Below are 27,500 nucleotides of genomic sequence, written 5' to 3'. Positions count from 1 at the left end.
TTCATCTGTATGATTGAGCATGGGGCAGATATAAAATCTAAAATAAAGCATGGTGCAACCAAATTCGACATAGCTAAAGCACAGCTCTTACAATACAACTTCTTTGCAAAGTACAAAGAAAATGCATCTACTCACAGACACTCAAAAGACCATGAAACTCCATTTGCAGTTTATGTGGGATTGTCTGTTTTTGCCAAAACTCGAAAACGACACCTTGTAGACATGCTGCATGAAAACTGGCTGAGTATTTCTTATGACAGAGTTTTGGAAATATCCGCCAAACTAGATGAATCAGTTGTTAACCAATACGTTGAAGAGGGTGTCGTTTGTCCGTTAATGTTGAAAAAGGGCTTTTTCACGACTCTCATTTACATGGGCCATCGAAATCAAGCATTCACTCAACGCTCAAGTTAAGGCTATTAATTTTAGGTTTCACGTTCGCGTTTAACGACAAGTAATACATTGAAAATATATAATTGTGTTGTATTCTATTAGGATTTATATTTTTAGAGGCATTATTAGGACAATGTTACGTTTCACGTTCGCGTTTTAACAATAATTAATACATTGTAAATATAGAATTGTATTGTATTGTATTCTATTAGGATTTATATCTTTTTAGAGGAATTGTTAGGGTAATTTTGAGTTTCAGGCTCTCTTTTTAACGATAAGTGATACATAGTAAATATAGAATTACGCATTAAACAAATTATCCGTATACATTTGTATCAGTTAGTTATTTATTTACTTATTTAGTTATTTATTTATTTATTTGTTAGTGTGTAGGCGAATCGACTTTACTTATGTAGGCGAATCAACTTTAAGTGTGTGAGCGAATCGACTTCAGTGTTGACGAAACAAGTTGCATTCATGTGCAGCGTGCAGCGAAAACCTACGCGTATTAATTTCCTTTAAGATCCGAAAACATATCTTTACTAGTAACCTAAATAGCATTACCAACGAAATATCATACCTCTTTCCCACTTTGAACTCCAACAATTAACGATCCTTCGGTCAAACTACTATTACTTCAAACTGTACTGATAACTTGTTCTTAATGAAAGGTAATATTAACACTACCAGGGTGTCAACAAAAACAAGGAGGTATTGTGAACATTAAATGATGACGTCAAAAAGGACATCATCCGTTACAGTATAACAATACTTATTAAATTCTCAACCTCGGATAATGCAATTCTCGTGCTCTGATTGGTTCACTCAATCTCGGTTATCAGCTCATATACCTTAGTTTGACCTTATATAGTAAATGATTGCGCTTAGCGTTGCTAAACTAAAAACGTTTACGCCAGAAAGCGAAATTTCTTTCGGTATAAAGCAAAAGAAAAACGTTTTTGTGGAAAGTTTAGATCACTTTCGAAGCTTAGAGATACGCGAAAAGGTAAGAAATGTTTTTGTGATGAGCCTGCGTCTGTCGGACCACGAGGTATTACACAACATCGCATCTCCATCAACTTTTTTCGATTTCGCTAGCATTTTCTCGCTTTTTTCGCTCGTATTTCGTACTTTTAAACTTTTGGAGTTTAAGGAATTTAATAAAACAATTATTCCATTCGCACTTGTTGGATATGAGAGTGGTTATAGCCATCTCAGCGCTACGCGCCTCGTTGGCTATTTGCCATCTCATATCCAACGCGCGCTCATGGAATAATTGTTAAGTATACCCAAGGGTGTCGAAGATATACCTGGCTAATTTGTACTGACAAGATGAAGAAAAATGGATCTCATTTCTTTCCTTCCCATCCCACATCGTTCACACCATTGCAACTTTTCGTTTCAGTTTTCCTCTTTCTATTCCTTTATCCTGTCCCTTAGTTTATGTCAGATGCCGCTCGGCTTTTTCTGTCATTTTATACATGTCACTCGCAGCTTGCCTTGACATCCGATCCACTGTTAGCCTCTGGATTACTTGTCTCTGTTGTTTATAGACCAGTGAGGTAATAAGTAATTTTATCTCATCCCCAGTCTTAGTCACTATGGAGCAACATGAGAAGCATGCGCATGCTAGAAAGTCAATTGCATGATATCTTGCGCGTCAATCCCATCCTGCGTTTCCCATCCTGCTACAAGCTTCGACGCTTTTCATATTTCCCGGTTAGAAAACACTGGCATAGAAAACACTGGTTATTTTGTTATTGTGACTCTAACAATTTCTTTCTCTTTAGCGAGCTTTCACGTCATGACGAGCACGGGTGAAGACACACAATTAACCTAGCACTGAAATGAGTGCACCCGTACGCCAACTGGGCAAAAATTCCGGACCACTGAGCCAAATAAACGAGCCACCGGGTCATGAACTTGATATTCAGTCTGCGGCTGTGAAATTGAGTGCCGACCTCGGAAAGTTGACCGCTCATTTAGGTCGAGTATGCGAACAACTTTCCATCCCCGATGCACGGAAAAATTGTGACCTACCGGGCTCAAGTCCCAAAGGCCAAAAACGGCGCCACAGTGTGTCCTCTTCGAACTTTGAGGAAGATTCCTCACTCAAGCACAAGACTTCAAAGGACGATATAGACGTTATTAGCGTCACTGCATCGGAAGAAGACGTTGATGAGCTTTTGTTGAACAGCCGCGAATCGGCAGCAACAATAGACTCCCAAACGGACGTCAATGACGAATTACTCACCGAGCTAAGTGCAGGCCTCATCGACGACGAGAAAAAAGGCCCCAAAGTCACGAAACAGCTGGCAGGTCTTGTAAATAAGTGATGGGCCAAGAAACTCGCTCCAGAGAAAATTACCTCAATTCTAGAGAAATACTCGCAACTCCAAAACTGTTCGGATGTTACTGTCACGCGAGTGAACCCTGAAATCTGGGCTCCACTAAATGCGGCTCAAAGGAAAGCCGAACTCCGCATGGCGAACCTTCAACAATTTCTGCAAAAAGCAACTTTTGCTACGGTTATGGCAACAGAGAAATTCTTGGGCATGAAAAATGACCCTAAAAACACATCATTACAATTCAATGAATTGATAACAAAAAACGTCGATGTTGTAGCCCTTCTTGGGTACGCTGACCATGGGTTTTCCCACTTAAGGCGGGAAAAAGTAAAGTCAGCCCTAAGCCAGCGTACCACGCTCTTTGCTCCTCTGAGACGGTCACCGCCTCCACTAAATATCTTTTTGGCGACAATCTCGCCAAACAGCTACGAGATGCCAAAGGAACAAATCGCATTGGAAATGCCGTCGGCTCGTCAAAGCACGACCACAGACCAATTCACCGAGACTCCTCGTGGCTTAACAGGCGTAGCAACGCTTACAAAAGTGGGTCTGCAAACCGGCAGCATTTTTCGGGGAAGGATCCCCATTCAAAGGTACGGAAAAAGTACGACCACAGCCAAAAGAAAGGCCGAAGAAATACAACAACTCAACATCCAACTAAAAAATTCGGTGAGTGATTTCCCTTTGTTTATAGAAGCCACACTCCGGCTTTACCTTCAAAGTCGTTGCGACACTTTTCAGGCCGGAAACATATCACATTCCCTAGATGCTTGGAAGGGAATTACATCTGATAAAGACATATTATTGGCGGTAATGGGCCCGTCCATTGAGTTTTGTGACAAGCCAACTCAGCATTACCTCACGAGATCGGTGAGATCTGAAAGGGAAATCCAAATAATCTTTGGTGAGATAAACAAACTGCTCTCAAAAAGAAGTTCTTGAAGTCACCAACCATAGAGACAACGAAATAATTTCTGACATATTTTTAAGTGATAAGAAGGATGGCAGTCATAGAATGATCCTTAATTTGAAGAAATTAAACCTGTACGCAGCAAAAGCCCACTTAAGATGGACACCCTGCATACAATTACTAATTTGATCGAGAAAGATTGCTTTATGATCTCCATCGATCTAAAAGACGCTTACTACTCTGTCCCAATCACTAGAGAGGATAGAAAATACCTCCTGTTCCTTTGGCAGGGTACACTTTTTCAGTTCACATGCTTACCTAATGGCCTCTCCTACGCGCCGAGAAAATTCACCAAACTTGTAAAGCCTGCCCGCTCCGAGTTACACTTATGGGGTCACATATCGAGCGCTTACATACTTACAAGGGCAGACCTATAAAGAATGTGTTCATAATGTCATAGATTCTGTAACCCGAATCGAATCTCTTGGTTTGGTTGCACACCCTGTAAAATCGGTGTTTAACCCATCACAACAACTAGAATTTCTTGGATTCATACTAAACTCGGTCTCTATGACTATTCGATTAATCTCAGAGAAAGCGGCAGGTTTGAAGTTGGCCTGTCACGCTCTGCTCACGAACCCATCCCCTGCGATAAGGGAACTAGCTAGAGTGGTGGGGAAAATAGTGTCATATTTTCCCTGGGTAATATATGGACCCCTACACTACCGTCTTCAACACAGGCTTGGTTTCCAATGGTGGTTGGAAACCACAGGCTTGGTCAACACAGGCTTGGTTTCCAATGGTGGAAAAAATGGCGAACCGCAAAAGCGTTGTACTTCCATCTAGCCGATCCCTGGTACATCTACCGACCCTTCCCGACCAGATCCACCCTCTACACAAACGCCTCTTCCTCCTGGTCTACCTCTTATCCGGGAACAACTGAACAAACATAACATCTCCGCGACAGCAACAGACATCATAATTGCGTCCTGGCGCTCTGGCATCAGCAAACAATACCAGACCTACCTCAGACGCTGGGAAAAGTTCTGCCAACTTGGCAAATTCGAGGCGACGGTGGAAAATGGAATAGACTTCCTGACAACTCTGTTTAGCGCAGGTTTAGGATATTGTGCGAACAACGCGACCCACTCAGCACTCCCATCTGTGTTGGTGCTGCCCAAAAACATAACCTTTGGCTCTCACCCGTTAGTAGTCAGATTCCTTTAGGGAGTCTTTGAGCTTAAACCTTCCCCTCCTCGCTACAACAGGATCTGGGATGTTGCGGCTGTACTACAATACCTCAAAACTTTGGGCCCAGCATCTGAGCTCGATCTGACAACCTTAACAACGAAAACAACCATGCTCCTCTGCCTGTTAACCGGACAACGTTTTCAAACACTTACTAAGCTTGACACCAACTTCATGCAAATACTCCCCGACAAGATTTTGTTCACCGTTGGAGAGAATTTGAAGACGACCAGGCCGGGGAAACATCTCCAGCCAATTGAATAGATCGCGTACAACCAGGATAAAACCCTATGTGTTGTATCCCATCTACAGACCTACCTAACCCACACCCAACCGCTTCGCGCGCAACACTCCAAGCTGCTAATCAGCTACGCCAAGCCCCACAAACCGGTGGCACTATCTACTGTCAGCAAATGGGCTAAGGACGTGTTAAAGGAGGCCGGAGTGGACACTACCTGTTTCTCCGGAAATAGTTCCAGGTCAGCGTCCACCTCATACAGTGCACAAAGTGGTTTACCCCTCAATGACTTCTTGAAAGCTGGCGGATGGTCCATCCTTGTTGATGTAAAAATAATAATAAATAAATAAATAAATAAATAGATTAAAAAAAAACAACAATGTTTTTAATGTACCCCACTTATCTTTTCCATACTGAAGTGTGTTTTACATTTATCACCTACTCTTGTACTCCGCTACTAACAGCTCTGGCTTGCGTGTCCTGAACGTTCAAATCTCATGTAGCTCCGCAGTGACTAAGACTGGGGACGAGATAGAATTCTAAAATTAAACTAGACTTACCGGAAGTCGATTTTTGATTGGAATGCTTTCTCGTCACCAGTCAGGAACGAGGGAATTACATGCCCTTCCTCACGTGGGCTACCCACCCAACTTCTTCATTCCTCATTCTTTCAGCACACGCGCGCGCTCAAGATTGACTTGCTAGTGTGCGCAGCACTTTTATTTGGTCGGTTTGTTATGTATGAGAATTTGAACTCCATTACAAAGATTGCTTGAAACTCTACTTCTTTCGCTTATTTTAAAAATTGAAAAAAAAAAAAGGCTACATGGCTAATTTCTGGAAAAGTGCAATTGCAATTGCAAGAAAAAAATGTTCGATTTTCCGTATTTCAGTCAGAAAATAGACCGGTCCCAAAGAACGGCTATTGTTTTCTTGAAGCAAAACAGTTTATATATAATGAAGTAGGGACCTGTGTGGAACTCTTGCCGGTTGATGTCGTAAATTGACCACCTTAAAGAAATTTGAAAGTTTATGTTTCGAGCGCTAGCCCTTCTTCAGAAAGAATTCGGAACTTATGGTTTCTTAGCTTTTCCTTTAATGAAGGATGGAGCGACACCATTGGCCATGGTGGGCTATAGCAACGTGGTTAACACGAATACATTAGTTGAAATAAAAAGCGTTCGTTAATTCCGTGGAGAGTGTGGGAGGCGACTAGAAAAATGTATCTTTGCTCAGCATTTTTCGGGTTTTCGTGTTGCCCGGATGTATGAAAAGGCCGCCGATCACCTTGTGTTAACTAAAATAACTGGGAAGGTTGAGGTGTCGAGGCACTGGTATCTGTTTCTATGCTTTCTCTTCGTTTTTTCCGACGTCTCGCAGATGTTCGCGAAAGCAGTCTCCAAGTCTCCTTCCTGTTTTGCTAATGTGTGTCTTTTTGCATAATGTGCGTGTTATGCAATACTTTCAGAGATGCATGTGAAGCGGGTCACTCAATGATTTTAATAGATCGAGTAACCACATTTCTGACAACGCGCCACCCTTTGCAACAGACTACTATAAATGAAACATTCACAACACAGTAGCATAAAATTTATTTAATTACGTGATAAGTAATTGGAATGGACGTGCTTACAAGGCTAGTTTACATATAGTACCCAAATAGTAGGAGATTTACAACAAAATAAAGCAGCTGAATTTCATTTAGTACTCCCCATTTTGAAAGGAAAAAATTATTATTTGGCATCCAATTATTGGTCACGTGACCTGAATTTGAATGTTGTGAATTTAACATAGGATACATGCCAAGTTTCAGCAACATCTAACGGATACATGCCAAGTTTCAGTAACATTGTACTACAGCGTCCTTTCATAATTTTACCGTTGTATTATAACCAAGTGAACCGAGGCCTCAACATGCCTGAGATTAGTAATCAGTCAGCTTTATCGATCATTTTGTGGGTTTCTTGTCTGATGTAATTTAGGGACAAGTAAAGAGAAGTAAAATAAAGTCAATTTATTTAACGTCGGTAGTTCCTTCAGTTACGAAACTGGTATCAATGGAAGCCGACGGTGCGCCTTTTACCCCCCTCCCTCTGTGCTCAGTTTCAAGGATATTTAAAGCTATAGCTACACGGATCAGAGGAAAGTGGAAACAGACGTTGAAGTCACCGAGGATTGAACTGGGGACCCCTTGCTCCGAAAGCCGCGCACTAGCCAACTGAGCTACGCCTGCAAATGTTGGTTTTTGAGGAGAGAGGAAAAGCGGAGTAGCCGGGAAAAAACCTCTCGGAGCAGAGTAGAGAACCAAGAAACTCAACCCACATATGGCGTAGAATCCGGGAATCGATCCCAAGCCATATTAGTGGAAGGCGAGTGTTATCACCACTGCGCCAGCCCTGCTCCCCCACTCCCAATCAGTGAAAGTAAGAGGTGATTTTACTAATTTGTTGGCTGTGTTCGATGAGTGTTCAACAGGAGAACACACCTGCAGCCATGTCGCCGTGTGCAACAACACTATTGGTTCATATAACTGCACTTGCAAGGCAGGATATGTCGGAGACGAAAGATACTGCTCAAGCTCAGGCAAGAATTCGTTCATAATGACTTTCATTCCTTACGGTTACTAGAAAAGAAACTTTTACATTTTCCATGCAATAACTTAGAAGTAAGAAGAGACCTTCAGAAGTAAGAAGATACCCAATTAGGCAGGATATGTGGGAGACGGACGAAGCTGTAAGGCGAGATTTCTTTCCTAGTGATTTTCATTCTTTGCGGTTTCAAGAAAATGAATTTTTAACTTGAGAAGTTAGAAGAGACTTATTAGCTAGATGCGTGTTGACCGCTTAGTGGTTATCAACCGTGCCTTCCACCTTTGTGAATCGAGTTCAAACCCCGAAGGTCGTACGTGAGTTTCAGTCGATCTCAGTCTTTTCACCGGGTACCCCGGTTTTCCTCCTTCATCAAAATCTACTCTCGGTCAATTAGATCCGGCTGTGGGTGAATACCCTCGATAGGAATAACCAGCCCTTGTATCCTTTCCTTTGATTAAAAAAGGATATAGTTACGAGATGCAGGTTAGTCGTACTTTCTACGGTAACTAAGTTACAGGTGACGATAAGGATTATGCTGTTCTGTTACCGCCACAACAGAAATACAATCCTTCCTTTGGCAATCCCCACTCAGCAAACCTATAGCAATGCAGTGCCATCGTTAATGATTTTGAAGTTACATCGCTCACATTGTGTTTTTTAGGTTGTCCTAAAGACTGGGCGGTACATGACAAGTATTGTTACAATCTGACGAGTGATCGATTCCCAACAATGGAAGAGGCTCGACGAAAATGCAAGGAAATGTTAGCAGATCTCCCAATAATCAAATCGGAGCAGGAAAACACCTTCATTTTTAGCCAGATGAGCGACCAGAAAAAAGATTGGATCAGGCTTGGTATGAGACGAAACAATAGCCAGTTGCTTTGGTTTGACGGTATATCAGCAGAGAAGTCGAATACAGACCGTTATAATGCATGGGGCGACAACGAACCGTCTAGTAAGAAAGACGAGAATTGTGCTTATCTTGGCGGGGGTAAAACATGGAATGACAACTCTTGTGATAACAACAGCTGGAATACAGCTCCTTTTGTCCTGTGTCAAAAGGCGCGTTTATAGGACGGACGACTAAGTCGTTCTGAGTATTGTATAATACATAAATCATGATCATAGTAAAGCAGTAGGCTTTCGACACTATATTCCTGACAGTTTGTAAGACTGAGTTTTCAAACCCATGGTAAATTTGTCATGTCGTGTTGTCTTCCATACTTCAGGCGCAGCAAAATAATTTGAGGATGTAAATCTAGTAATGATAATGATAATGACAATGATAATGACAATCAAAACGATAAGGATGACGATGAGAATGATGATTAGGAGGAAAATAATGATAATCAAACAGGTTAGCCATCGGCTAGAGTTTTTTTAAGGCAGACATTGGAATCAGCTTGCTACAAAAGGGGGCATAATTGGGAGGGCACACATCTTGAGACAGATCCTAAATATCTAAGGTTGCTGGCAGTAATCCTATCGAAGGACATGACGAGACAAGGCCGATGACTAATATCGTGAACTGAGTAACTTACAATAATAATAATCACCATCATCATCATTTTTATGCTTTAGTATATCTATACAGCGCTAACAAAAGGGGGGCATAATTTGGATGGCACGTATCTCGAGAGGAGATAATCTAATTGGCACGTTTCGCGGGTCGCCGGTGAAGAAAATAGAAAAACAAAAAAAAAAAGGAATAAATAATTTTGAACAACGTTTGCTTATCTATCGATGCCATAATATACATGAAACTTCATCAGCGATCCGTCACTTCGCTCAAAGTCTTGATGTTATGTTTGGTTAAGGCCAAATTTCGTAATCTATCTCACAATACCTTGAATTTTTCGAACTCGTTATTTGGTATGATTTCTTTTAGCATTGTTCAACTAGAAAAAAAACGAAAGCCGCTTACTTTTGAAACCTCTAGCTATCGTCAAACCTCAGACCCAGTAGACTAGTGTGAATGCTATTTCGACACAGCGCCAGGTGGCTTTGTTTCAAGTGAAGCAGAGTTTCTTGACTCAGGTAATCAATGGGAAAAAATATTGAACGCCATTAAAAAGGATGAATGAAATCTGTCTCAGAGTGACTGCGTGACGTATGTACAAGGTATTGTAAAGGTAGGGAGAAAATAACGCACGTGTCGAAACGATTAAGAGGGCTGGATATAGAGTGTTTCAGTCACGTGATCAGTAACCTTGTTTTTCCACCGAAACAAAATCTCAATTCCCGGAGGATTAGTTGGGCACACCAACATGGCCGCCGTTCTTTTGTTTAGATACACCAACTTGGCCGCTGTGAAGTCATGTGAAAACACTTTAAAGCTAATTTCACAACCAAAGTGGTTGGGATTTGTCTGAATGTTGAATTTATTAAAGGTATTAAAAGAAAATTAAGATGTAAGATTGAAGCAATAGTCACGTGGAAATAAAAATTTTAAAATCGATCATCTTCACTCACTTCTCTCGATGATACTCATTGCTTGAATCCTTTTGTAGTATAAAAGGATTGTCTCAATATAGCCTACTAAGCAAGCGTTTCCGTGGGAGGGAAGGGCCCCGAAAAGATTTTCCTCATTTTGCTACTACAATGTTGGTTAATTTGTTTTCTTTGTGGTATAAACAAATAAAAAACTCATTTGCAATTAACTTAATAAGTAAATTTTCAAAATATAACTTAAAAATCCCGTCCTTTTCAACGCTTACAAGAAAGAAAATCATGCCAAAAGTTAATGCAGAATTTCCGCGATAAAGGTTTTCTTTCAAACATAATACCCATTCCCCCTGAAACCCACCATGGGTATTCTCTTCGCTCTGGCTCTGTTGTAAATAGCAGTGTTTAAAGTAGTTGCCAGGACTGAACCGATGAACAATTTTTGTACTTATAAATATCAATAATATAGTTGCTGGTGCCCTTGTAATTCAGCTGTAGCTGCAAGAGGGGTAAATAAACTGATCAATCAATCAATTAATCGAAAAAAACAATCCTACCTCTAAGACCGGGAGGTGCGGTGGCCTCATGGTTAGAGTGTTCGACTCTGGATCGAGTGGTCCGGGTTTGGGTCCTGGCCGGGCACATTGTGTTGTGTTCTTGGGCAAGACGCTTTACTCTCACGGTGCTTCTCTCCACCCAGGTGTATAAATGGGTACCGGCGAATCTAATGCTGGGGGTAGCTCTGCGATCCAGGGGGGAGTAGAGATACTCCTAGTCGCTTCCTGCTACAGAAACCGGAGATAAGCGCTGGCCTTCTAGGCTCGTAGCAGACTTTACTTTGATTTTTTTACCTATAGGACCGAAAGAGTAGAATTTGACATGAATAGTTCACCAATTTGACACCAAAAGATTTGAAGCAACGACTACCTGGAAAATGAAATGAATAAGTTGAGACAACCACTCTTTATTGAAATAATACGGGTACCTGCTCGAAAGAGGGTCTCTTTGATTGAACATCGACCCCCCCCCCCCCACCCTCGCACCCCTACCAAGTTATCACTTTTCATTGGTTCAAACTCAAAGCGTTGACTTCAATGAACATTCGACAGGTGTTTTAAGGACACACTGTCTGCGCCCAAGTGCGTAAGATTTTGACAGAAGCCGTCCAACATGTGAAGTGACTTGATCTTTGTTCCTTTCTATGTTTCCGAATATCTGCGATTAGCGCACAAGGCAATGGGTCCTGTGTTTCATTGTATGCTGCCTTTCTCCTCTTTAGTTTCAAGGTTGTCCCTACCTGGGCAGACAATACGTTTTCAGTTTTATGTTTGAAGAGTTTACTGTCTACTAAATAGTTAGAGTAAGTGTTATCAGCTTGCATGGTGAAGGAAGAAGTGTTCTGATGCTTGAGAGACCGTCATCAGAGAGTAAGCAACTGCACAGATACCTTTAAACACACTTCAGGGTCGGCTCGACTTTTGGCGTCCAATTGTGCAACGCCTGCTCTACATATACATCGAATCTACTCCGACCTCGTTAAAAGCTCGATAGCTTAATTAATGGCTGCATGAAATGTCACGAATAGGTTTCATGTATAAGAGAGAGCTGATATAAAGTATTCATAAATTATTAAACGTCGCCAATTGAATTTGTTAAACCACGGCCGAGGATGGGGATAGCTAAGTATAGGTTATATACTAAAACAGAGGAAAGCGTTAAACTCGCGCGTTGATTGGCTACTCAAACTCAGGATATCCTTTGCTATTCACCTTTGCGCAATTTGCACTAATTTTGGGCCCAAAAATGTTATTATCTCACTGCCTCAGTATATACTAAAAAAAACTATTTACCTCAGTGTTGGTCGCTAGTGATGGACATTTACCGAGCTGCGAAGCGGCGAGGTAAATATCCACCACTAGCCACCTCCACTTCGGTGAATAGTTGCTAAATATTACCGATTTAAGACGAGTCACTTGAAATAAAAGCTTGATGAAACCATGTTTTCGTGTTGCCACTGGATTAATACTTTTGTCGGATCTTTGGCTGGCTCCTTCATAAAAGAAATGTATACTTGAATTGCGGGTTTTTAGACAAAAGAACTGGGTGATCCTTGCACTTAAGGAGGCTCGAAATAGTTCATCCTTTTCTCAAACAAATAAATATATACTGTCCTTGGATATAGCTTGGGTAATCATAGCGCCCACCGGTGGCTCAGTTGGTTGGGCACCGGGCTGTCACGCGGGAGGTCGTGAATTCAACTCCGGCCGAAAAAACACTCAGGGTCTTTAAAGGCGGAGTTTCACGTCTCTGTGCATAGGCAAACTGTCACGTCAGCCCATTTAATGCCATTGTTATTGAAACAATAGAAAGCACTGATGCAGGAAACGGAAACAATCCCATAATAATGGATTACTCATTGGAATTACTTTTGTAATCATTTCCTTTGTGTTATGAACCTACTGCATGCGAATAGATTACCCGTGCGTTATGACAACTCCTTCGTAGAATAAATTTTCGACCCGTACAATAAATTATGTTTAAACAAACAATTAAACAATTATGTTTAAAAAAAGGAAAAAGTGTGCATATTAATAGCAATTAGCCTCTTTATATTTTAAGAAGATGCAAAAGGTGTCAGGGTAACGTGCATCTCATTAGCAGGCCCCTAATGTATGCGATCTTAATCTATCCGACATGGAATCGAGGTTTTTAGGTTTGAAGTAGCGCATATTTGGTCTGAAATGAAGTGGCGCATATTTTACTTGTCAGGTAAAAGGCCGCCAGCATCACGGTTCAAAGGAGCGTGGGAGGTATTTATAGACCATAATTCCATTCTATGTCAAAGCAGAGGTTTCGTTGTAAAGAAAAGCCGCCTGTTGGTGAAAGTGCACGAAACTGACATTTGGCCTGTCTGATCAGTTTATTCAGTCATGATAACCATCATTAGGGACGGCCTTTAGATCGCAGGACAAGGACGACTACGAGTACGAATTTTCCGCTCCGAGCACGCGCACTTCGAAACATTTTGGCCTCCAAGCCTTATGCGTATACTCAGTACGGAAAACTCGTACTCTTAGTGGTCCTCGTCTTCCGATCTAAAGGTCTGTTACTGTCTACCGCACGGGATAGAGTAAACGGCGTCATTGCGGGATGCTTGGGGTTGGTAATAATATGACCTCGCCGTTTTAAGCAGCATTCACATTTCTTCAAACTAGAGTAGCATTAAACTGTGAGTGATTGTCAACCTGGAGCCAGTTGTTCTAAGACTGGTTAACGCTAGCCGTTGGTCAAGAGGCGTCAAAACCTATAGGTTTTCATGATATTTAACACTGCTTAGTGCTAAACATGCTTCGCGCAACCCGGGCCTGGTTACAAATTGATGTGAACCTTAACTTTAGTTCTTTATTTATTGTCCGGTTCAATTCATGGTGTACGTGCTTCACGCTCATAAACCGAACTAAAACAGGATGCCGAGTCAACTTAACCGTTATAACCTTCAAACGGATCATCCGCAGTAACTGTTCACAACCAGGAGCCCATGAATAGGATCCTCCCTATGTACTATATCATTGAGTCAATCTTTGCACGTATCTTTCCATTTTTAGAACTAACTCTTCAGCAGGAGACTCACATTTAAATCAATTTACATGAATTTGCACAATTTACATACATTGTTTCTGTTCTTTTCTGATTGGCCATTAAAAACAGTACGTGCAGAACCAAAGAACTCGTGGCGTTCTAAAAGTAAAAAGATACGTGCAAAGGTAGACTCATTGGGCCTGTATGGGAGAGGCAAGCCCCTGGCACAACCCTCTGTATAAGGTATAACCCACTAGATAACCGAAAAACGTCCTATGTAATTCGGTGGACAAAAAGTACCGTAGGTAAAGACCCACCTGCAACTATCGCTAAGTGTACCGCTTTTCGAAAATTCAATAAACCTAACTTAGTTGAAAGATGAATTTGTTCAAATTGTGTACTGAAAAGGAGCTATTCCAATATATTAAATTTCCTTAGAATATGGTCACACCCACTCAGCCAATCAGCGCCCAGTATTTGTGTTCTCTATAAGCCCATAAACTGCCTTAAATTATGTAAAGAAGCGGGCACTTAAGGGAAATGATGATTTTTTTTTCCCCTTTGTGTAAAAGCCTACTTATAATTAGTATGCTCTATATAGAGCATATTGATGAGAAAACAGAGCATACTAATGAGAAATTAGAGCATACTAATGACAAAGTAGAGGATACTAATTAATTACAGGCTGCTAATTTAAACAAAAACAACTTGCAGTTAAAACAATGACAATTTTATTTGAAGTTTTCGCTTTAGATAACTTAAGCAAGAGATCAATCACCGAAATAACAAAACCAACTTCCACTTCACAATTTTTTAGGGGGAAAAAAAAAACAAAAAAAACAAAAAAAACAAAAAAACAAAGAGTGATCTCACCGTGCTTAATAACAAGAGATGTGGTTGCTGATGATTCGGAAGATGTTTCTTCCTTTTCTTTTTTATCTACTTTTTCAATTTTTGCATTCTGGCTCCCCGATTTGTGGTTGAAGGGCTATCTATGCTCGAGGCACTATTTGCCATAGAATACTCACGTTCATTGTCTAACCCTTACATGTTTTGGTATTTAATAGAATATAAATAGCAAACTACAACTGAAACAAAACCGGTGGTCGAGTTTTCCTTGCGTGATATAATTTCAAAATACTTGTGTTGTAGAAGCGAAGTGAAGAATTAGACCACACGGGCAGGTTTTTAAAAGTTTTTAATCGATTGAGTAGAATTTTCATTGATGATGATCTTGGAATTACGCCTCCTTCAACAAATAAAACACCATTAAAAGTGTTCCACCACAAACAAACCCGAGATTCCCTCCAAGCTAATAATGAACCATAAAAACAGACATTCCCATTAATGAAAACGGAATATTCTCTTACAGCGTCTTATCCTCTCAAATCTTTTCAAACCTCTCTCTTTAGTAAAAAAAAAGACGGTCATGTCGCGAAAAGAAGTAAGACATTTCCTGAAGGGAGAAGTTGCAAAATAATTCCTCTTTTAGAGTTTCAATGTTACATTTATATATTTTTCGGACGTTTGTTCCCAAATCGTTCACGTGTCGTTCATGCTAGCTGTCGCTTGGTTCCATTCTCGTCACCTTGACCGACGAAGGTCTTAAGGGTCCCATTGTGGGATGGAAAACACCTATTGTTATTCAAATCTGTCCAGCTAGGTTATTGTCGGGAACTTGCATTCGATTCCCAGAGTTCTTCTTCTTTGCGCACAAGAGTCTGATGAACCTTACAAGTTCACGATTTTGACATGTGTCAGCTGCGATGTTATCAGGACCCCAACTGCATCAGGACTAATTTCAACGTCAATCAAGACAGGCAGGGATGCTGAACAACGCCAGTCATAAAGGCCATGAGAATAAACTTGACGACAAAACGGATTACGTCTACCACGGATCGTTGTAAGAGCAAAATTTTCATTTATGTGCAGTTCTTAAGTCATTTTGTCCTTCTGTGTTAGCACTGCCAATTCCAATCTCGTCCTCAGAGTCCGGTTTTCTTTTTATCAGCGCCAAGAACACGACCCCTGGCCACTTCCAATTTATGCGCAGTCGTAGTGAAGGTCCATCCACTGTTGTTTCAAATTTCTGACCGTGCGTAGACGTGCTGGAAGTCCGTGATTTGCGGACTTCCTGTCTTGGAAGTGGCCAGAGTTTGTTGTTCTTGGTGCTTACCAAAAGGAAAGTGGACTCTGAGGACGAGCTTGTACTAAGGGACGGTGCAATAATTATCAGGAGGAGGGGAGGAGGAAGAAACAGACGAGACGGGAGGAGGGGTATCAAATTTCTACAATCCAGGTATCAATTGCAGCAACATTTACGACTGTCCCAAACAAACCATTTGAACTTAGATACTGTCCCTTTAAACAGTTGCAAGTTCATTCACAATCAGGTGCAGAGAAGTCCCAGACAATGATATCTCCTGAGCTTCCCTGGCAAAACAGTTTGACCTGCAAATGTCGCGAAAGCATGCCTTGTCTGTCTTTGAGGTAAACAAATGTAGGGTTTCACAATCAACTTTTACCAGTTGGGGAACACCAAATATGTCCGGCTCAAAGTCCTCATTCTCTTCCCGGAAACTGAAAATGAGGCATGCTCTTTTTCTTCTGTTTTCACAAGCTGAAAACGTCCTCTCTTTGCCTTTTTTTCTCTGCTCAGTCCTTTTTCTTGCTTCAGATGATGTGGACTTGCATGCTGCCAATTTGATATGTCGCCTTATATTTAGCCATCACTCTGTGGCACATCCTTTTAAATGCCACACTTGAAATAATGTCGTTTCTTATTGTTGAAATATTTGTGAAAGCAAATTAGCCCAGTCTTACGTTTTCCACCCACTCAGGGTCTTTAAAGGCGGAGTTTCACGTCTCTGTGCATAGGCAAACTGTCACGTCAGCCCATTTAATGCCATTGTTATTGAAACAATCGAAAGCACTGATGCAGGAAACGGAAACAATCCCATAATAATGGATTACTCATTGGAATTACTTTTGTAATCATTTCCTTTGTGTTATGAACCTACTGCATGCGAATAGATTACCCGTGCGTTATGACAACTCCTTCGTAGAATAAATTTTCGACCCGTACAATAAATTATGTTTAAACAAACAATTAAACAATTATGTTTAAAAAAAGGAAAAAGTGTGCATATTAATAGCAATTAGCCTCTTTATATTTTAAGAAGATGCAAAAGGTGTCAGGGTAACGTGCATCTCATTAGCAGGCCCCTAATGTATGCGATCTTAATCTATCCGACATGGAATCGAGGTTTTTAGGTTTGAAGTAGCGCATATTTTACTTGTCAGGTAAAAGGCCGCCAGCATCACGGTTCAAAGGAGCGTGGGAGGTATTTATAGACCATAATTCCATTCTATGTCAAAGCAGAGGTTTCGTTGTAAAGAAAAGCCGCCTGTTGGTGAAAGTGCACGAAACTGACATTTGGCCTGTCTGATCAGTTTATTCAGTCATGATAACCATCATTAGGGACGGCCTTTAGATCGCAGGACAAGGACGACTACGAGTACGAATTTTCCGCTCCGAGCACGCGCACTTCGAAACATTTTGGCCTCCAAGCCTTATGCGTATACTCAGTACGGAAAACTCGTACTCTTAGTGGTCCTCGTCTTCCGATCTAAAGGTCTGTTACTGTCTACCGCACGGGATAGAGTAAACGGCGTCATTGCGGGATGCTTAGGGTTGGTAATAATATGACCTCGCCGTTTTAAGCAGCATTCACATTTCTTCAAACTAGAGTAGCATTAAACTGTGAGTGATTGTCAACCTGGAGCCAGTTGTTCTAAGACTGGTTAACGCTAGCCGTTGGTCAAGAGGCGTCAAAACCTATAGGTTTTCATGATATTTAACACTGCTTAGTGCTAAACATGCTTCGCGCAACCCGGGCCTGGTTACAAATTGATGTGAACCTTAACTTTAGTTCTTTATTTATTGTCCGGTTCAATTCATGGTGTACGTGCTTCACGCTCATAAACCGAACTAAAACAGGATGCCGAGTCAACTTAACCGTTATAACCTTCAAACGGATCATCCGCAGTAACTGTTCACAACCAGGAGCCCATGAATAGGATCCTCCCTATGTACTATATCATTGAGTCAATCTTTGCACGTATCTTTCCATTTTTAGAACTAACTCTTCAGCAGGAGACTCACATTTAAATCAATTTACATGAATTTGCACAATTTACATACATTGTTTCTGTTCTTTTCTGATTGGCCATTAAAAACAGTACGTGCAGAACCAAAGAACTCGTGGCGTTCTAAAAGTAAAAAGATACGTGCAAAGGTAGACTCATTGGGCCTGTATGGGAGAGGCAAGCCCCTGGCACAACCCTCTGTATAAGGTATAACCCACTAGATAACCGAAAAACGTCCTATGTAATTCGGTGGACAAAAAGTACCGTAGGTAAAGACCCACCTGCAACTATCGCTAAGTGTACCGCTTTTCGAAAATTCAATAAACCTAACTTAGTTGAAAGATGAATTTGTTCAAATTGTGTACTGAAAAGGAGCTATTCCAATATATTAAATTTCCTTAGAATATGGTCACACCCACTCAGCCAATCAGCGCCCAGTATTTGTGTTCTCTATAAGCCCATAAACTGCCTTAAATTATGTAAAGAAGCGGGCACTTAAGGGAAATGATGATTTTTTTTTCCCCTTTGTGTAAAAGCCTACTTATAATTAGTATGCTCTATATAGAGCATATTGATGAGAAAACAGAGCATACTAATGAGAAATTAGAGCATACTAATGACAAAGTAGAGGATACTAATTAATTACAGGCTGCTAATTTAAACAAAAACAACTTGCAGTTAAAACAATGACAATTTTATTTGAAGTTTTCGCTTTAGATAACTTAAGCAAGAGATCAATCACCGAAATAACAAAACCAACTTCCACTTCACAATTTTTTAGGGGGAAAAAAAAAACAAAAAAAACAAAAAAAACAAAAAACAAAGAGTGATCTCACCGTGCTTAATAACAAGAGATGTGGTTGCTGATGATTCGGAAGATGTTTCTTCCTTTTCTTTTTTATCTACTTTTTCAATTTTTGCATTCTGGCTCCCCGATTTGTGGTTGAAGGGCTATCTATGCTCGAGGCACTATTTGCCATAGAATACTCACGTTCATTGTCTAACCCTTACATGTTTTGGTATTTAATAGAATATAAATAGCAAACTACAACTGAAACAAAACCGGTGGTCGAGTTTTCCTTGCGTGATATAATTTCAAAATACTTGTGTTGTAGAAGCGAAGTGAAGAATTAGACCACACGGGCAGGTTTTTAAAAGTTTTTAATCGATTGAGTAGAATTTTCATTGATGATGATCTTGGAATTACGCCTCCTTCAACAAATAAAACACCATTAAAAGTGTTCCACCACAAACAAACCCGAGATTCCCTCCAAGCTAATAATGAACCATAAAAACAGACATTCCCATTAATGAAAACGGAATATTCTCTTACAGCGTCTTATCCTCTCAAATCTTTTCAAACCTCTCTCTTTAGTAAAAAAAAAGACGGTCATGTCGCGAAAAGAAGTAAGACATTTCCTGAAGGGAGAAGTTGCAAAATAATTCCTCTTTTAGAGTTTCAATGTTACATTTATATATTTTTCGGACGTTTGTTCCCAAATCGTTCACGTGTCGTTCATGCTAGCTGTCGCTTGGTTCCATTCTCGTCACCTTGACCGACGAAGGTCTTAAGGGTCCCATTGTGGGATGGAAAACACCTATTGTTATTCAAATCTGTCCAGCTAGGTTATTGTCGGGAACTTGCATTCGATTCCCAGAGTTCTTCTTCTTTGCGCACAAGAGTCTGATGAACCTTACAAGTTCACGATTTTGACATGTGTCAGCTGCGATGTTATCAGGACCCCAACTGCATCAGGACTAATTTCAACGTCAATCAAGACAGGCAGGGATGCTGAACAACGCCAGTCATAAAGGCCATGAGAATAAACTTGACGACAAAACGGATTACGTCTACCACGGATCGTTGTAAGAGCAAAATTTTCATTTATGTGCAGTTCTTAAGTCATTTTGTCCTTCTGTGTTAGCACTGCCAATTCCAATCTCGTCCTCAGAGTCCGGTTTTCTTTTTATCAGCGCCAAGAACACGACCCCTGGCCACTTCCAATTTATGCGCAGTCGTAGTGAAGGTCCATCCACTGTTGTTTCAAATTTCTGACCGTGCGTAGACGTGCTGGAAGTCCGTGATTTGCGGACTTCCTGTCTTGGAAGTGGCCAGAGTTTGTTGTTCTTGGTGCTTACCAAAAGGAAAGTGGACTCTGAGGACGAGCTTGTACTAAGGGACGGTGCAATAATTATCAGGAGGAGGGGAGGAGGAAGAAACAGACGAGACGGGAGGAGGGGTATCAAATTTCTACAATCCAGGTATCAATTGCAGCAACATTTACGACTGTCCCAAACAAACCATTTGAACTTAGATACTGTCCCTTTAAACAGTTGCAAGTTCATTCACAATCAGGTGCAGAGAAGTCCCAGAAAATGATATCTCCTGAGCTTCCCTGGCAAAACAGTTTGACCTGCAAATGTCGCGAAAGCATGCCTTGTCTGTCTTTGAGGTAAACAAATGTAGGGTTTCACAATCAACTTTTACCAGTTGGGGAACACCAAATATGTCCGGCTCAAAGTCCTCATTCTCTTCCCGGAAACTGAAAATGAGGCATGCTCTTTTTCTTCTGTTTTCACAAGCTGAAAACGTCCTCTCTTTGCCTTTTTTTCTCTGCTCAGTCCTTTTTCTTGCTTCAGATGATGTGGACTTGCATGCTGCCAATTTGATATGTCGCCTTATATTTAGCCATCACTCTGTGGCACATCCTTTTAAATGCCACACTTGAAATAATGTCGTTTCTTATTGTTGAAATATTTGTGAAAGCAAATTAGCCCAGTCTTACGTTTTCCACCCACCATAAATAGGCTGACATCATATTTACTTATTTTTCCTGTGATGGCATGAAGCTTATCCAAGATGAGATTCGCTTCCTCTTGGAACGCCGTAGTTTGCTGTCATCATGAGGCTTTTGCTTGTACTCCTGTCGGAGAAACCTTCCAGCAAAAGCAGGGTTGTCGAACAACAAAATAGCGAAGACGGTTTTCAAGCTTTTAAATTTCTACAGTTACATTATAGTTTCGGTCTCTTTCTGCGATGAAAGTCTGCTTCATTAATGGAGCATTAGCTCCGGCCCTTGCTTTGAAGCCCTCTTAAAACTCTGGCAACAGTTTGTTGCCGAATGAGGAAATTCTTCTTTTTGCATCAAGAACAAATCCATACTTTGTACTTCTCTGCTTGGGCACGCTCGAGTAAGATCTCAAAACAACATTCTTGTGTTATTTGTACCAGATGCAGAAGTGGAGTGCATTACAATATGTGATAAGAAGTAAATTCAGGTACTTTTAAAGTTGAACAATTTTGCCAAGCTCATATATTTAGGAATACAATATATTCTTTTACAAAATATTTGGTAGACACACTACTAGTAGTATAGTGGGGGAGGGGGGGGGGGGAAGAGGCGATGGCAGTGGTTGTGTGTGTGTGTGTGTGTGTGGGGGGGGGGGGTGTAGTGGTAAAAATTATCCAGAGATCAAGAGGGAGGGCTGAACTAATTCTGCTTTTGCGAAAGGGAGGGGGGGGGGGGGGGAAACTACATAGTAATGTCCCCTTTCAAGCTCGTTTTTCAGCTTTCCTCGCCCTCCTCCTGATAATTATTGCGCAGTCCCCAATTCTCTCAAAGTCCAGTTTTCACTAGCAATAAGGCGAGCGTATGGCAGGGCATAAGCAGTTTATGCCAAGTGAAAAACATGAGCATAGGCACAAGCAATAGAACACGATGCTTACCAATTTTAGAGCACCTCTCTCAGTTCTTCTAATATGGCAGCAGAAACTGGATGAATTGCCTTAAGTGGTCAGAAACGGTCAAAAGTAGCAAATTTCCTTTTGCCTACAAAGTGTATCGTTTTCCCGCGGCTTAAGAATAGCAATGCATGTGCGCCAGAGAGCAATTTAAAACCAAAGATCTTTCCGAATTATTTTAGACGAGGCTGCGTGTAGTACCCTTAAATAATATTTTTTAAAATTCCGAATTGTGTTATTAGAACTTTAATCTTCCCTTATGGCAAGGTTCTAGTCGAAGATTGATACCGCCAATTGTGTAAATTCAGTTTTCCTTATATTGGGGGAGAGGAAGGGGGGGGGGATGGGGGGGGGGGGTTGGGCTTATAAGCGGAATACAATAAAAGCGTGTTTCGGAAAGACGAGCTAAAACGCATCTGAGAAATGAATGAAGGCTAACATACTAATACATTTGGAGCTATTACTTGGGTTCTTGGAGGTGGGATTGAATTATATTTTTATTTTCTATGAACCATGTGTGTATTACATTTACGGGAGCAAGAAACACAAAGCGTAGCTGACGAAAGGAATGCACAATGCTCAGATTTCATTATGGAGAGGCTGCAAAAGATTTGCCGTGCACGCAAAAGTTCATGCTCCGTTACTCCAAAACACTGTCATTGAACTGTTACATTTGTAACTCATAGTTGCAATATATATGCATGGACATTTGTTTCTTTCTATAGTATCATTATAATTATTGTTCTAAACTCCAAGAAAAAGTTTTTGGGCCTATAAGGTTCTATAACTTTCGATTATCTTTTGTCAACTCCTTGGCTACGCCAGGCCTTTAACGGTCAGTGCAAAGCGCAAACTAAGGGCGCTTTCTACTTGACAGAACTGACCGGCCAGACTGGGCCTTAAAAGGATTTACGATTCACCAACCCTAACCTTATACCCTCTTATATTATGCTAAAAACCTTGTTTAGGCCAGATTAGGACAAATATTTGCCTTTAAAGTTATAGGATTTTAATTTTTTTATATATTTTTTGTAATTTTTCCAGAATCAGTTCTGTCAAGTAGAAAGCAACAACAACAACACTTTATTCACTCTCGTACAAGCTTAAATATATATAAATATGAAAAAAAAACTACCCGGTTAATTAGTCTCCAGACTCAATATTTGTGCACTATTCTAGTTCCTTTTTTTTCATATTTATATATATTTAAGTGTGTATAAGAGTTAATAAAGTGTTGTTGTTGTTGTTGTCATTTTTATCGTTAGCCCGCATTTCACGTTAAATTAGGGCACTTTCCTTTTGTCAGAAATGGCCAGCCAGACCCGTCAGTTTGCAAAGAAATGCAACAATTTAAAGGAACACTTGCATGATATTCTCTTGCATTCTTCTGAAGGAGTATACATCAGCCTCGAAGTGTGTCAATTTGATTGCGTTGTGGAGTTAGCGTTGTTTCAGTCTGAAGTCGGCATTTTAACCATATTTACCCTTTGTACGCTTCCATAACCCAGAAATGCGAATCGTTCCTATTTTAGTTGGAGTTGACCGATCAGATTACGGCTTTATGTAAATTTGGCTACAGGTCCTGTAAAAAAATGCCCAAGCAGATTGAGTCTGATGACCACAAGCCTTCTGATTGGGCCACAAAACCAGGTAGCTGCGCGAGAGATGGCCCGTGCTAAACGTAAAATAGCGGTAGCCGCTTTGAAAATAAATAACACCATAAACTGAAAAGCTGCATTCCATCGAACATCGGCACGTCTTGGTTATGGAGATTTGTATCAGCTAAGTAAGATCACACACCCAAATGGAATGTCATTCTTTTTTTTTTTTACTTTCAAGAACGCCTATGATAAAGCTCGCGATAAAAATGGAGGCACCTGCGAATCTGGACTTACAAACAAAAGTTATCGTTTCTCGTGCCCTCTTGGTTTTACCTCGGCACATTGTAAAGAAGGTATTAAATAGCTTAAATCTTCCAATCCAAATTCAACCCTGAACAGGGTTAATCAACTGAGTTGATGTGCTAAATTGACCATCGCAAACTTCGGAAAAGAAATTTGAAAGGTGAGCCCTTCGTCAGAGAGAACTCCGGAATTATGGGTTGTTAGAATTTTATGCATGGAGCGACGCCATTGGTGCGATATAACAACTTGAATAACAAGAATAAATTAGTTGTAAGAAAAGCGTTCGTTAATGCCGTGGGGAGAGAGAGGAAGCCGATTACAAAATTTCGGCCGCCGAACACCTTGTGTTGGCCACAATGATCAGGCAGGCTGCGATGTCGAGCAAAGACAAGCGGTTTCAATGCTTCCTTATTATTTTTTTTTTCACGTCTTGCACATGTTTGCGAAAGCGGGCTCGTAGCCTCCTCCTTGTTTTTGCCATTGTGTCTTTTTTAATACTGAGCTTGTTACGCAATAGATAACATTTGCAGAGATGCATGTGAAGCGGTCAATGATTTTAATAGATCGACTAATCCACATTCAACTGTGCCACGTCACTCTTAAGAACAGAATGTATGAAAAAGTCACAACACAGTAGCATAGCCTTTAGTAAACAATCAGCTTGACAGGCGCGGCTCCCCCCCCCCCCCCCCCCCGAAATGGGTTTCCTCAAACATGCTATTTCCAGCATTTCTGAGGCTTGAGAAGCGTTGAGAAGGCATGATATATACAGGCCTGAAATACAGCAGTCAACTGATGGAAGTGGAACAACTACGTAAAAACAATCTTATGTTATTCTGTTATTTTTTATGCAAAATCAAACAAAATAATAACCAGGTAAAAATGCTACTCAAGGAGGGGAGGGGAGGGGGGGAAGGGGGTCCAGCCCCTTTAACCCCTCCGGATCCGCTTGTGATTTTATCATTTTTTGGGCTTTCTTGAGGTAATTTAAAGACAAGTGTTATTGCGAAGTGAAAGTAAGCAGTGACTTTACTAATTTGTTGAATGTGTTGCCAGATATCGACGAGTGTTCAACAGGAAAACATAACTTCAGCCATGTGGCCGTGTGCAACAACACCATTGGTTCATAGAACTTCACTTCTAAGGAAGGTTACGTTGCTGATGGACAAAACTGCTCAGGCAAGATTTCCTTCATTTTTTTACGGTTACAAGAAAAGGCATTTTTGCATTTTCCAAAAATAATTCAGAATTGTCCCGTTTTTCTTGGCAAGTTAATATCACCAGCACTGAAGAGACTTATTAGAGTCTTATTAAGCCGATGCTTTTAGTGATACTAACAATGCCCAAGCGGCTCCTTTCTACGATAATTAAGTTGCAGGCGACGATGAGGATGATGTTGTTAAGTTACCACCACAGTAGCATTATAATCCGACCTTTTGCAATTCCCAATCACAAACTATATGGAACTGTCGTGTCATCAATTTTATGCTTGCCCTTACTCCGTTTGTCTAGGTTGTCCTAAACACTGGGTGGAACATGACAAATATTGCTATAAGCTGGCAAGTGCTGGACCCGGTAAACTGGACGATGCTCGAGAGAAATGCCAGGAAATGCTAGCAGACCTCTCAATAATTAAATCGAAGCAGGAAAATACCTTCATGGGGAAACCTTGGTTTAGGCTTGGCATGAAGCGACGCGATAGCCAGTTGCTTTGGTTTGACGGTATATCAGCAGAGAGGTCGAATAAGGAACGTTATAACGCATGGGCAAAAGGTGAACCGAAGAAGGACGAGGATTGTGCTTACGTTTGCTTGAATCGCGAGTAGGACGACAATCAGTGTGACTACAATCCCGGGCAAGCTCCTTCCGTCCTCTGTCAAAAGGCGCGTTTATAAGATGGACGATTTATTTAACGTGCATTATTGCCTTGCTAAGATAATAGAATGTCTTTTTATCCTCCTGAGTAATGTAGTATGCATAAACCAAAACGTAAAGCAGTATCCTTTCGACATTATATTCCAGAGAGTTTGAAAAAAAGAGTTTTCAAACATGAATTGTCGTGTCCTGTTGTCTGCCATAATTAATAATAATAATAATAATAATAATAATAATAATAATAATAATAATAATAATAAGCAGACCAAAGTCAAGACCACAATGAAGCTGTACGCAAACGAAGATCGAACGATGAGTTTAGTGCGCGAGTTTGAAGAGAAGTGCGAACGAGCAGGAAGAAGATCACTCGTAAAGGATGCCAAGAAATTTGCTTTGGAAATGGACATTACTCTGGACCTTGCATACCCAGATCCCAAAGCGTTGCAAACTGACTCAGGTGAGGAATCACATGTTAAAGGAGTAGGGAGAACATTACGAGCGAGAGAAGAAGAGAGAAGCATGAGGGAAGTAAGAGAGCAGAGGTGGCAAGGAAAGCTGTTCGGAGAAAGATGGGATGATAACAAAGTTATTGACTGCTTCACTTGGCTTAGTAAGTGGAAGTCTGCACCTGTGCATACTGTTGCTGGAATCTATGAGTTATACCAGCAATTACTCCCCACTAAGCTGTACCACCAGAGCAAGACGAAGACGCTGACCACCTCGGATACCACGTGTCGTATGTGTGGAAAAGGGTCTGAATCTATGGCCCACGTGATTAGCGGATGTGGTACCTTGGCACAGACTAAGTACATGCAGAGACACAATGCAGCCTTGAAAATCCTTTTCTTCGAGTTCCTGAAAAACTTAGATCTTATCCAGTGTATCCCCCCTTGGTACTCTCCAGTCTCACCTAAACCCGAGTACAAGAATGACCGAGCGTGCGCGTACTGGGATGTCCCAGTATTTGCTGAAAATACGGAAGTCAGGGCTAACAGAATTGATGCGAGAATTGTGGACAGAAAGGAGAAGAAGGTGATCCTTATTGAGATGAGCTGCCCTTGGGTTTCCAACAGAGAACAGAAGGAACAGGAGAAAACTGACAAGTATGCGCCGTTGAGATGGGAGATGCGCCAACAGTTCCCCGGCCACACTATCACACAGTTTAATGTGATAGTTGATGTACTAGGAGGCTACTCTATGGAGACGGCGGAGAAAGTTAGGAAGTTTTTAGGTTTGGATAGAGGGAACCAGGTTTTGTTTAATATGCAGAAGGCAGTTTTATCGTACACCCTAAACATAGCAAGGTCATTCAAGGTTTCGACGAGTTATTAAGGAATATAAACTCTTGTTCCTTTCTCAAATGTTGGTTCGTTAGTTATTACCAATTGGTTTGTAAATAGGTTTAACAGTAGGGATTGTTACACAATAGTGCCTTTTCCTACTTATATTTGTAAGCATACTTACGTACTACATACTGCATAATAATAATAATAATAATAATAATAATATTAATAACCGTGATATTTACCCAGGAAGCTCCACTTACCCGAATGTGGTTTCAGGGAGGTTCTGCATCCGATCGAATTGGAATTTAGAGATGTTTGTTTTTGAGGAGCACAAATGCACTCTTTCAACCCTCGTCTGGGCTAACAGCTGTCAGCTGCCTTTGTTCATTGTTCAATGCACTTACTGTAACAAACCAAGGAGTTTTCACATTCCACTGTCAAATGTATGGGATATATCTTTGATGCTTCCAGAGATCACAATTTTTGCGATGGGTAATTCTTCTAGAACATGAATGGGTTATAATCTAAGTTAGTTTCTTTTTTTGGAATGAGCTAAGGTCTCTTCCCAACGCAACGCACAGGGCTTCGTGGTGTTTTCAAGTGGCATCGTTAGCATCAGCTACAACCAGAGAAACTTCTTCAGGGTCTTTTAAAGTTCGTCTGTGGCCTTTTCTAGGTAAAATCATCAGATCGATGGTAAGATAGTGTTCCGAAGCAACTAGGACCACACATATGGTAATCTGAAAGAGATCTAAAGTGTCTCCCTGTAGGACTTCAGAGTTGATGGGGAAG

General features: G+C 40.9%; 1 protein-coding gene across 1 annotated transcript; it reads left to right on the top strand.

Annotated features, from left to right (window-relative positions):
• The first annotated feature begins 2,240 nt into the window (after nucleotides 1-2,240).
• LOC138002690 (CD209 antigen-like) lies at nucleotides 2,241-25,373 on the top strand. Its single transcript, XM_068848689.1, has 4 exons — nucleotides 2,241-2,717; nucleotides 3,059-3,284; nucleotides 8,390-8,719; nucleotides 25,060-25,373. The coding sequence occupies exons 1-4, from the start codon at nucleotides 2,241-2,243 to the stop codon at nucleotides 25,371-25,373; spliced, it is 1,347 nt and encodes a 448-aa protein (XP_068704790.1).
• The last annotated feature ends 2,127 nt before the right edge of the window (nucleotides 25,374-27,500 follow it).

Source organism: Montipora foliosa, chromosome 5 (genome assembly GCF_036669935.1).
Source record: "Montipora foliosa isolate CH-2021 chromosome 5, ASM3666993v2, whole genome shotgun sequence".
Lineage (NCBI taxonomy): Eukaryota > Metazoa > Cnidaria > Anthozoa > Scleractinia > Acroporidae > Montipora > Montipora foliosa.
Note: the sequence above shows the minus strand (reverse complement) of the source record. Positions and strands in the feature narration are given on the sequence as shown.

Coding starts and splice junctions, on each gene's coding strand:
- LOC138002690 (XM_068848689.1), top strand. CDS start 2,241: ATGAGTGCACCCGTACGCCAACTGGGCAAAAATTCCGGACCACTGAGC. Junction 3,285..8,389: donor GCGTAGCAACGCTTACAAAA/GTGGGTCTGCAA, acceptor TGTGTTTTTTAG/GTTGTCCTAAAGACTGGGCG. Junction 8,720..25,059: donor TTGTGCTTATCTTGGCGGGG/GTAAAACATGGA, acceptor CCGTTTGTCTAG/GTTGTCCTAAACACTGGGTG.